The sequence below is a fragment of the Leptopilina boulardi genome, unplaced genomic scaffold, assembly GCF_019393585.1.
Source record: "Leptopilina boulardi isolate dan_hultmark-lab unplaced genomic scaffold, ZJU_Lbou_2.1 LbouV2_195, whole genome shotgun sequence".
Classification (NCBI taxonomy): domain Eukaryota; kingdom Metazoa; phylum Arthropoda; class Insecta; order Hymenoptera; family Figitidae; genus Leptopilina; species Leptopilina boulardi.
The window spans coordinates 670,014-682,104 of NW_026137746.1; the positions used below are offsets into that span (position 1 = coordinate 670,014).

The 12,091-nt window shown below is 30.8% G+C and overlaps 2 protein-coding genes across 2 annotated transcripts; both read left to right on the forward strand.

Annotated features, from left to right (window-relative positions):
- Nucleotides 1-369: 369 nt before the first annotated feature.
- On the forward strand, nt 370-8,051 carry LOC127278142 (uncharacterized). Its single transcript, XM_051299701.1, has 9 exons — nt 370-672; nt 730-849; nt 2,964-3,081; nt 3,234-3,489; nt 4,628-4,744; nt 5,157-5,247; nt 6,204-6,340; nt 7,630-7,762; nt 7,831-8,051. Exons 1-9 carry the CDS (start codon nt 493-495, stop codon nt 7,882-7,884), a joined length of 1,206 nt encoding a protein of 401 aa, XP_051155658.1. The 5' UTR covers nt 370-492; the 3' UTR covers nt 7,885-8,051.
- Nucleotides 8,052-10,362: 2,311 nt separating this feature from the next.
- LOC127278094 (uncharacterized) lies at nt 10,363-11,767 on the forward strand. The gene is made up of 3 exons (XM_051299626.1): nt 10,363-10,684; nt 10,760-11,017; nt 11,739-11,767. The coding sequence occupies exons 1-3, from the start codon at nt 10,363-10,365 to the stop codon at nt 11,765-11,767; spliced, it is 609 nt and encodes a 202-aa protein (XP_051155583.1).
- Nucleotides 11,768-12,091: the final 324 nt, after the last annotated feature.

Consider the following 12,091-nt stretch of genomic DNA (forward strand, 5'->3'; position numbering starts at 1 on the left):
AATATAATAGAAACTATAATATAATTTTAATTTTTATAGTATAATGTAGAAATCGAATTTCTAACAATGTGATATTCTTTCATGTAAAGTGTTGTGTTTATAAAAATTATAAGATAACTAATTTCTATTGTAGTTTTATTGTTAAAATTTGTAGATACTATAAGGTGACGGTATTGATTAATTTTCTTTTTCATACAAAGTAAAAGTCCTTTCAACCTATCATTATTATATATAATTACATTTACACTATCCATACTTTGAGATAAAATGTAGAAATGGCAATTATTATAATTATAGATACATCTAACAGTTCTTAGATAACTCGATGAAAAACATCCACTCTTTAAGTTAATATGCATAAGTGGCAATTATTATAATTATAGGTATTTCTAACAGTTCTTGGGAAACACTTTAAGTCAACATAAATATTTAAATACTCGGTATATTGATTTGTACGCAGAATAAGGATGCTTTTAAGAAGGACTAAAACACATGAGTTTTTGTCAATATTGTGTAGGCACCGAAGAGATGGACGTAGTAAATAAGCCATACTACGATCTTACCAGATATATTATAATTTTAACAGGTTTAAGTGTACATCATCCGAAATGGCTCAATTTTTTATTAAAATCATTTACTTTTTTTACTATTTTTTCTTTTATATGTCTTCAGGTAATACTATATTTATTCACAATTGTTTTTAATTTAATGTAAATATTAAAAAATTAGATTGCAGGATTAATAAAAGAATTCGGAAATATTGACATGGTATTGCAGTGCGTTACACCAGTATGTTATACTTCAATGGCTGCAATTCTTTACACAAATAACAATATGAAAATAAAACAAGTAATCAGTTTAAATTTTTTTTTTGCTTCCTCAAAGTAAACTTAAAAATAATGACCCACACAGCACATAATATTTCCAAAATCGTTTTGAAATTTTGAAATATTTCAATATGCAAAGTCCTTGAAATATTGCTGCAAACAGGTAAATGTCCGCTTATTAGGAAATACTGATGGTCAACTTGAGAAAATATTTCACTGAAATATTCTGGAAATTTTCAACTTAAATAATGCGCACTGGTCGATCTCAGTTACTATGGCCTGTACAACTGCGCAGTAGTTTTTAGTTTTCTAGAATCCTAAGGGTGTTAAAAATTTCAAAAAATACCTATTGATTTCATGTGTCAAAAAATTTTGAACATTTTGTAAAATATTTCAGAAGTCGTTATTTGTAATATTGCAGGAATATTTCAGTGAAATATTTTCTGAAGTTGGCCATCAATATTTCCTCATAAGCTGACATTTTCCTGTTTGCAGCAATATTTCAAGGACTTTGCATATTGAAATATTTCAAAATTTCAGTGAAATATTTCAAAAATGATAAATATAAAGGATGTAAGATTGTTGATCAGTTTGACTCAGTTGTAGTAAAAAGATGTTAAAAAAGTGTTTTTCTTCTGATCATTTACAAAAAATCATTTATTTAATTTTTCTAAGCTTTCGCTCCACAACGCGGAGCCTCTTCAGAGTTAAATCTGAAAATATATACAAAATATAAATATACATGTCACACTTCCATACAATATCATAAGAAGTTAACCTCAAAACTCACCAATCACGTGTTGAAACTTTCCTATCTTTAATATATAATTATAAGCCATAACACACATAAAATTTAAAAAATCCTTCAAACAATATAAAATTAAAAACATTGACTATATATTTAAATTTTTAATTAACAATAAGGGGAGGAGAAACCTTCCCCGTTTTTTTAAAAGTCACATGTTTATTGATATGAAAACGCAAACTAAGATTACGATTTTGAAAGTTATATAATGTCGATATAGTAGATTGCTTTCTCTCCATGAGGAGGATAATTCAAAATTAAAAATTAATTTTATTAGTGTTTAAAATTAAAGTTCTGTAAATATCATTAAGAGCATTTGTATCTGTTCTTAGGTTAACTGCATTATTATTTTTAACTATTTGAAACATTTCTTTAAAAATTCTTCGAAAGTAATATCTTTCTGTTCCTAAAATTTTAACGTCTTTAAAATTAAAAAAGTGGTCCATCTCATGGGAGTGTTTTACAAGGGCTGATTTTCTTTCATCTCACTTGCAGTCTCTCTCGTGTTCTTTCATTCTATCCTTTATTTCAAAAATGTTTTGAAAATACTATGTGCTGTGTGGGGATGGTTTTTGAATCTTATGCAATTAATTATTGGAACTATTCAGTATCCCTGCCGTACAGATTAAAAAGATCGTAAGCGACATTGTCGCTTAGGTCGTAATTACTGTAGAATAAACATGAGAAAATCAACCTAAGCGACAATGGCGCTTATGTATCTTTTTAATTTGTACGGCAGTATCAGGGATAATATGTTTGGAACCCAGCTAAAAATTCCTCTACAGGATCCTTAAAGAATCCCAAGAGGTTCCTACATAGAATCCTTAAAGATTCCCTGAGGGATTCTGTTAAGCATCCTACGCAGGATCCCAATGGGATCCCTTGCAGGATATTTTGGACAAGGATCCTGTTGAGGAACATTAATTGAAGAGCTCGACGGAATAACGATCTATGGCACAATTGAAAAGTTTGGTTATGAGCTTTCAAAAAACGTAAATTTTCATGAAATTGGTAATAAGTATATGTAAATTGTTATATATTACACACTTAGTAACTATTTTTAATTCTATTAGTAATAATAATTCGCTTACAGTTGTTATCAATTTAATAAAAAATTTACGTTTTTTGAAAGCTCATAACCAAACTTTTCAATTGTGCCATAGATCGTTATTCCGTCGAGCTCTTCAATTACTTTGTTAGTTCCTTTTGTAAAAAACAATGTTTGAATTCTGTAAAGTAGGTAATCTTTTTAATAGACATTTACATGAACGTTGTTTTCATAATAATATATAAATGTAAATCATATACACAAAATCACAATTTCTTCATAGATAAACGCTGTTTTTGGAAAAATGCAAAATGATTGGGACACATTAACATCAGAAAATGAAACTATTATTCTACACAAATATGGCAGAAAGTGCAAAATTTTCACTAGCATATATACTTGTAGATATTTTTTATTTGAAAAACAAATTAATATATTCAAAAAATAGAACAAAAATCATTAAGTTTTTACAATTAATGATTAAATATATCTTTACTCTCGTCCTCATGTACTAAACCATTGCTTTTAAATTTATATAATGGTCATTTTTTAGTTGCTTATTTGGGACATGGATTTTTCTACTATTTATCACATGGCATTCCCATGATAATTATCATTATGAGAAACGATGGTACACCTAAGCCGCTTATGTTTTTTATTGAGTGTGGTTTAAATTCACAAGAATACTATGTCGTCATAATACTTTATAGTTATGTAGTTGGTTACGTTGCTAGTTATGCGATTGTAAATGGAGGTACAATTCTTATAACGTTTCTTGAGCATGCTTGTGGAATATTTGACATTTTAGGGTAATCTCAATTTATTGTTAAATTTTTTAAATAGTAAAATAATTTTTCGAAAACTACAAATTGGTTTTTTAGATTTTATACACCCTGTTGGAAATTCCTATATAGTTTTGTACTGGAGTACATACATACATCAAATTTACTGATGTACGTTGCCTTAAGATTTTCATGAATGCATTACACATATATAATCATATGAAGGATCTTACAAGGTTTCCTCAAAAGTTAACTCTAATGGTACTCACGTGAAAAACTATATAAAAAATTTCAATAGATTATTTTTAGCTAATATTTTAACTCTAAAATGTATAATAGGAATCTTTATCTTTATGTAACAATCTATGTAAATGTAATATGAGAATAATATTATATACCATACCTACAATAACTTAAGTACCTTACGTAATTAAGAAAACAAGTGTAAAAAATGATTAATTATTAATTATTAAGATTTTAATAATCTTAAGGAGGCCTACCTGTGTGAATATTTCAAAAAATTAATTTTTCTTTAATATTTCTCATCGATAAGATAATAAAATTATATGATCGTGAATTTTACATTTTTTTATATGAAAAAAAGTTTTAGCACGTCCTTAAAATAAGGTACTCAGAGCTTAAAAAAATTCTAAAATAAACCATGCAACTACTGATTGTGTGGACCGAGTTGATTTGTAGAAATATTTAATTAAATTAAGATTTATTAAACAGTAATTAATAATTACAGAGTATAGAGATGTTTTCCAGCTAAAATTTTTTGCACATGATCCTTAAAGGATCCCAAGAAGTTCCTACATAGGATCCTTAAAGGTTCCCTGAGGGATCCTGCTAAGAATCCTTAAAGATTCCCTGAGGGATCTTGCTAAGAATCCTACGAAGGATCCATTGCAGGATATTGGAACAAGGATCTTGTAAAAGAACCTGTGTAGGAACATTTTGTATTTGTAGAAACCATAAGAGGATCCCACGCAGGATCAATAAAAAAAATTACATCATACCTCTTGGTTTGACAAATTGTAACAATATTCAAGCATAAACAAACAAATATATCAAGCATTTATCGGATTGACACACAGGTAGACCGCCTAAAGTTAATGAAATTTGTCAGTATTAAATAAGTCTGCTATATATTTATTGTTCACAGACAAAAATTGACTACTGCCGTAAAAGAATATCCTGATTCTATTAATAAAATTAGTTCTCAAAAAAAGCTCCATCGGGAAATTAAACTTTGTGTGGCAATGCACAGAAAAGTTCTACTGTTTGTATAACAAAAATTACTATACACGGGAATAATTTGTGTTGAAAATATAATCAAGAAAATTTTCTAAAATATATTTAACAGTGTAATTAGAAAGCATATAAGTGATATTGATATATTTCATGGCACATTTTAGAAGATTTTCTTGCTTTGACAGAGTGACCCACACAGCACCGAAAGTTTACGGAACATTTCTTATAAATTTTTCGTAAACTTTCAGTGCTGTATGTGAGGAACGACATATTTTATCGAACAAAATTTTCATGACTGATATTCTAAGATACAAACACAAATTTTCTGTGTACTCAATTATTCATATTGAAACTAAATATTACAAATTACATTGCCAATATCATCGAAGGGAATACCAAACTACTTGAGTTATATTAATTAAAATATTTTACTTTTCGAGATTTATCAATGATATTCAGAATACTTTTTCAACTTCGTATCTTCTTGTCTTTGGGCTCAGTGCAATTTTGTTAAGCGTCACGGGAGTCCAAGTAAATACCATATATTGCTAATAATAAAATTTTAAATTCATTAACTGTAATGTTAAAAAAGAATATTGGAATATTCTAGTAAAAAAGACCGTAATTACGTATGTAAATACGACTACAAATATCATCGTAACCCTAAAAATGGTTGCAAAATTTGTAACAGGATTTACAGTCTTAAGGGGTTACGCCACCCTGAACGCATGAAAATCGGATAGTTTTTTAGGTATTTAGGAAGATGTATATTAATTTGCAAGTCAATCGGTTGAATTGTTTTTGAGTTATCGCGTGTACACCGTCTCGAAAAATGTAGTTTCGAGAAAAACGCAAAAGAAGAAAAAAATATACTTTAGTGTATTATAACTTGAAAATTTTTTAACTTACTATTTAATCAGCAATTCCTGGGCCATAATACTCTTCTCCTAGAATGGAAAGAATGTCCTCTGATCTGAAAATGGAAAGTCGTTAAGGAGGCGCTAGACGACTTCAAGCAGCTCTCGGCGCGTCCCTACCCGCTGACTTCTAAAGATCATAACTTTTGTAATTAGTGAGACATTGTCTTCGGAGACACCTCAAAATATTCGTTAGAATATAAATTTTGAAATTAAGCAAAAAAAAAAGAATCAATTTTTTGAAAATTTCAGGGTGGCGTAACCCCTTAATTAGGCACATATTTACTGTTAAAAATGTGGGAAAATAAATCGTTAGGTTAGACAGTAAATTTTTTTTCAAATTGATAGCTTTTTAGGGTCATAATTTTGGATATAATAATAATTGAAAAAGTATCATAATATAAATTTTAGACAAAGTCAACGCGTTGGTGTGGAAAAAAAATAGTAAACCAACGATTGTCGACGTTAAAATCAATCGACAATCAACTTTATGATTGTAATCGTATTTAAGCACGTAGTTACAGACATTTTATGCAACAGAGTAAGCTCTAATCTTATTCTATGATTTAGTGTGTGATGAGTTTAAAAAATTCTGGGGATGCATTAAGGTTTGGATGTTACGTAATATTTCAAGTGTTTAATATTTTCTGTTTAACTCTACCAACTCAGCATTTACTGGATAACAGCCTTAGTCTTTCTAACTCAATGTACAACTCAATTTCTAAAGAAAATCAAAATATTAATTTATCCTTTACAAGTATTCAGGCAGTGATACGTTATATGACTGTTAGGTCTGTAATGTTAATTTGTCCGTAATTTTTCTCGTAAAATACTGAATGGATTGAGTTGAAATTTTATGAAGGAGTTCCAAATATGATAAGGAATGGTTGTCAAGTGCGAAAATGTTAATATATTGTTAAATAATTATTATAAAACACTTGAAAATAGTTAGAAAATGTGGGGGTTAGGAGTGTCGGATTTTCTAACAATTTTTATGCCTTTTATTATTATATTTATTTAACAATATATCAACATTTTCGCACTTCACAACCATTCTTTATCATATTTTAAATTCCTCCACAAAATTTTAGCTCAATCCATTCACCATTTTACGAGACAAGTTACGGACAAATTAATATTACAGACCTAACAGTCACATGACCTTAAGGGGGCACTCGCAGTTGTAGCTCCAAAAAATAGACCTTTTTTATGAATTTTTTTCTCGTACACCATTAAATTTTTTCAAAATATCGATGTATTATTATTAAATAATTTTAAAATTATCTTCTGTCAAATTGATGTCCTTTTGAAAAACATGGTTTGCGGTGACCAACACTATGGAAATCTGGTTCGTCAGAAATCAAAAATTGAAACTTGAAATGATTTCAAATTTAGATTTTAGACTTAAAGTGTATAGAAGAGAACATAAGACATTTTCTATCTTCTGGTGAATTATTTGTAAAGAAATACTTTAATATTATGAAATTTTGATATTTTATACCCAGTAAGAAGTGAGGAATTCAAAAGAATTGAAAAATTTTAAGTTTCCAATGAAAAGGATAAATTATCAATTTTTTTGAATTCTGTTTGTACCCAATTCCTATATGTATTCCTTGTTGAGACTAAGATTGCTCGAAACTCAATTCCTATCAATTCCGTTTTAATATTTCGCTAACTATTTAATTCTTTTGAATTCCGTAATACTCTGAAGTTCATTTAAAATCAAATATCTACAGTTCAGTTGATACAGCTGCGCAGAATAGAATTGACTGGCTCCGATATTGAAAATCAAAGATTAAATCTTTGGACCGTCAAATTTTTTTCTGTACAAAATTTTAAAACGAAATTGAGAAGAATACAACTGGCCTTATTTTCGAGTACCCAAGAAGGATACAAAAAGAATTGGACAGAAACGGAATTCAGAAGAATTAAAAATTTTTAATTCTTTTCAATTCCTCGCTTTTTACTGGGTATAATTAATGATTGATTTTGTTAGATACAATGCAGATTGGTACCATTTGACAACTGAAACAAAACAATTGTTAATCATAATAATGAGAAAAGGATCTGAACCAACTACATTTGTCGTTGGCAAAATATTCGTACTTTCATTACAGTTTTTTACAAAGGTATGAAATTATTCTAATTAATTTCATTATCAATATATTGTTAATTATTATGCAATTTATTATTAAAGGTTCTCCAAACATCAATGTCCTATTTTACTGTATTGATGTCTGTACGAGAATAAAATGAAATATTGACTTTTCTATTTCTGTTATATGACACTAATATATAAATGTAAATAGGTTTTTTTAAATCTTTATTAGTAGAAAAAATGTTTAGAGCATCACAAAATGTATAAAATCAAAATGTGGAATTAATATAATTATATTGTATTAATAAATGTATAAGTCAATTAAATGGTATTTATTTCAAATAGAGAAATTATTGGTTCAAGTACAATTTATTTAATTCAAATAAAAATTATTTAGTTTAAGTAACTATTTTTTTGATAATAGTCAAGTAACCGATATTATTTGTAACAAATAAATTTTTTTCCGTAATATACAAGAGTTTCGGTATTTTCATTAAAAAAATCGAGATTTTTTCATTCTTTTTATTGGTTTTCAATATACATTATCTTCAACTGCAAACAGTAGTGTTAAATTTACATACGTAAAACCAGAAAATTATTAAGTGCTACTGATAATAGACGTGTATAAATTTAAATGTTTTACAAATTTTACAAGTTTTACAAAAGATTAATTAATTTAATTTTTCGCAACATTTATTATATATAGCGGAGACCGGGTCTAAATGTTAAACTGTTAAAACCATTAAAATTCTGTATCTCCCAAACGGAAATAGTTACAGGGTCAAAATTTGGACTGTAGAAGGGTCTTAGAGTAATTTTACATCAGTAACCTAATTCTTACTGATTAAACCAGTGATATTAACTGCCCTGGTTACAATTTCGGAATGATTTCAGATTAAATAATACAGGCAGATCAGTCCGAAATTGACATAAAATAAATCCTCAATTAGTTTGCAACAATTTGATTTTAGTTAAATAAAAAAAAAATCCTAAATGAGTATAAATTTTTATAGTTTATGTTGAATAAGAATTTAATTCTTGAAAAATATAAACACTTCAACAATTACTATATAACAATGAAAAAGTTATTTTATCTATAATATATTTTGAGCCTTTCATAGTATAGGTTAACCGTCGAACAAACAACACTCAAATCTCGCAAAAATAAGTATCAACTCACAGAAAATTTGATTCTCAAGATGGAATCAGTTCTATTCCAAACAGAATCGTCCATCCCTATCCGCTTTAGAGTCGGAATTAATCGGATAATACACAAATAATAAAATTCTATCGAATCTGAAATTAATCCGGCATGTGTAATCACACTGAGAAAAATAGATGGTAAGAACTTATGATCTTAAGATTGTAAAAAGTAGATGGTATCCGGTACCATCATTATGCTACTCGGTACTATCAAAGATGTTACAAAAGAATGGTTATGTTACCCAGTACAATTAAGATGTTACTCCGTACAATCTGGATAGTAACTGATAGAATCTAGATAGCTGTCCGTATATGTAAGATCAAATATGGTACCTGGTACTATCTCGATAGTACCCCGTACCATCTATTTCTCTTTATGCAGTAAATCTATAATCAGCGCATTCACCAATTACATTTGATCGAAGTGACTTTAGATTTGATCTGATTAATTCCGGATTCATTGGTTACACAAATAGGACAAATTTCGTAATTAGCAGGACTAATTCCGCATGACAATAAACCGGATTGTTTCGGATTAATTTCAGATTAGTCCGCAAACAAACCAGAATTTTAACCAGAGTGATTTCTAGAGAATTGGTGAAAATCACTAGCTAATTTATTTATTTGATAAGGCTCCTAGACACAGAAAATTAAAAGGCATTAAAATAAGCTGCAACGCTTATTATTTTAATCCAATTTTTCTTATTTTAATCCATTTTGATATTAAAATAAGCAAAATTGGATTAAAATAAGAAGTGTTGCAGCTTATTTTAATACCTTATAATTTTCTGTGGAAGTAATGAGCGCACTAAAAAACAAATTACAAAGATACATTACAATATCGAAGATATTTTTACAGGCCTATATGCCTGTTGGATACGATGGACAAACTTCTAGAGGACATGGTTCTGCAGAGAATGCAATCTCACTTGACTGGAGAGATTAGTCTATCCGATTACCAATTTGGATTCCGCAAAGGTTCTCGACAGAGAAGGGAAAAACAAATTGGGTCCACATAAGAAGAAGAGCTTCTGCGCGTTGGTAGCAATAGACATACAGAACGCGTTCAATTCCGCGAGATGGGAAGATCTCATGGAGTCGATGATACAGAAAGGTATACCGCCCTACCTGTTGCGGATAATGGATAATTATCTTAGCGACGGGTAAGTTATTTACGAGGGAGACACCTGCATTCTAAAAGAAGAGATGCAGCGTTGGGCCCCTCAAGGCTCGAGGGTAGGGCTATTTTTATGGAATGTATCGTACGATGACTTTCTGAGAATGGACCTGGTCGAAGTTGCGGTGATCGTCGGCTTTGCGGACGACGCGTTGATCGTGTACACTGCCGACTCCGCGGAAGCTCTAGGGACATTAGTGAACGAATGTCTGCTGCTAGCACAATGCTAGTTGGAAACCAGTGGTCTTCAAATGGCCCTGGAAAAGACCGAAGCGTTGTTGGTCACAGACAGACGTGGTTATAAATCCCCACAAATCGTGAAAGACGAATTCGAAGTCAAGTGGAGGAGACAGATTAAGTACCTAGGTGTGGAATTAAATGGAAGGTTAAACATCCATCACCACATGGCTACGGCGTTAAACAAGGCGATAGAGTGTGCGGCTAATTTAGCACGAGTGATGCCAAACGTTGGAGGCCTCAGTGAGAAGAAGATGAGACTAGTGGCAAGTGTCGCCCACGCTAAGTTTCTTTACACAGCACCAGCGTGGGCCCCCTCCCTGAGAACGAATAGATGTTCTACAATCTGCAAAAAGATGATGTCCGCGCAGAGATGCATTACTTCGCGTATCGTCTCTGCTTAATGGATAGTATCCACGAGTGCTGTGCAGGTCCTTGCAAGTGTCCCTCCAGCAGGTCTTTTGGCGCTTGAGAGGGAGGAAATTATCCTCCTTCTCAAAGAGGCAAATTCTTCGGAAGAGAAAGATCGACCCAGCAAGGACTGCATCCGCGTCGAAGCAAGGCACAAGCTCGTCGAAAAATGGCATGAAAGATGGGATGTGGTGGTAAAACGTCGATGGACATATCACCTTATACCGACACTCGTCACCTGGTTAAGTAGGAACCATGGTAAGGTCTCCTACTACTTGACGTAAGCGCGGACAGGTTACGGGTGTTTTAACTCGTACCTGCAGCGCTTGAAGAAGAGAGCGAGTGAGGAGTATGCTTACTGCCAGTTCCCTGTGGACAACGCAGAGCACACCCTCTTTGTCTGCAGTCGATGGGACTTGGAGAGGTACGCCATGTTTAAGCAAAAAAAAATATCGAAGATATTTAATAAACAAATTGCTATTTAAATCGCTTAACTTTTTAAATACAAAATGGCTAGATGATTCTCTTATCACAGTTGGTAATTTATTCCATATAATCTGGCACCTCTAATATTGCATTTTACATGTACGATGAAATGGAATATTTGAAACATTTGTTTCTCTCACATAGCTTGCAGTGTGAATTTTCATTGCGATCTTTGAAATCAAAAAAGTCATACAGATAAGTGGGAATTTTGCTATTAAAAATTGAGTATAATGTACTTCCAATGAAGTATTGTCTCCTGCTTGCGACATTCAATATCTCTCTCCTATATGGTGTAATATGCTCTACTTTGGGTAGATTATAGACAAACCAAATACATGCATTCAAAGACATCTCAAGCTTATAATTCAACTCATTAGTTATATCATCATATAGACCGTACAGAAATAATCATAAATGGGTAGTATTATTTATTTAAATAGTAGAGCTCGAGTTCAGGTTGGAATAGAGTCTCTGTTTTCTGTTTCCCTTCAAGACAAGGATCAATTAAGGATTAGACCATGATCTTTTACTTTATCTCTGAATTCTATGGGAACTTCTTTAACTGTTAAAGCGGGAAGGTCAGCCAGCAATTAAACAAATTAAACAATAAGGAGGAAAGTGAAGCACCTTGCGGAACACCACACTTGAGTCTAGTCCAGTCAGAACTGTCACCTCTCCCATCAACCACCCTTTGAAATTTATAACTCAAGTAAGACTCAAATCAATTACAGACCGACTTAGATATGTCAAAAGAAAAAGGATAATTAATTAATAATTTATGTATAAACGCTTTTTGAAATTTAATTACATAATTAAAATATTAATTTTCTTTCTATCTGTTTCGGC

Coding starts and splice junctions, on each gene's coding strand:
- LOC127278142 (XM_051299701.1), top strand. CDS start 493: ATGAGTTTTTGTCAATATTGTGTAGGCACCGAAGAGATGGACGTAGTA. Junction 3,082..3,233: donor TTTCACTAGCATATATACTT/GTAGATATTTTT, acceptor GTCATTTTTTAG/TTGCTTATTTGGGACATGGA. Junction 4,745..5,156: donor ATGCACAGAAAAGTTCTACT/GTTTGTATAACA, acceptor TTACTTTTCGAG/ATTTATCAATGATATTCAGA.
- LOC127278094 (XM_051299626.1), top strand. CDS start 10,363: ATGGCCCTGGAAAAGACCGAAGCGTTGTTGGTCACAGACAGACGTGGT. Junction 10,685..10,759: donor CTCCCTGAGAACGAATAGAT/GTTCTACAATCT, acceptor CTTAATGGATAG/TATCCACGAGTGCTGTGCAG. Junction 11,018..11,738: donor CTGGTTAAGTAGGAACCATG/GTAAGGTCTCCT, acceptor TTTCCCTTCAAG/ACAAGGATCAATTAAGGATT.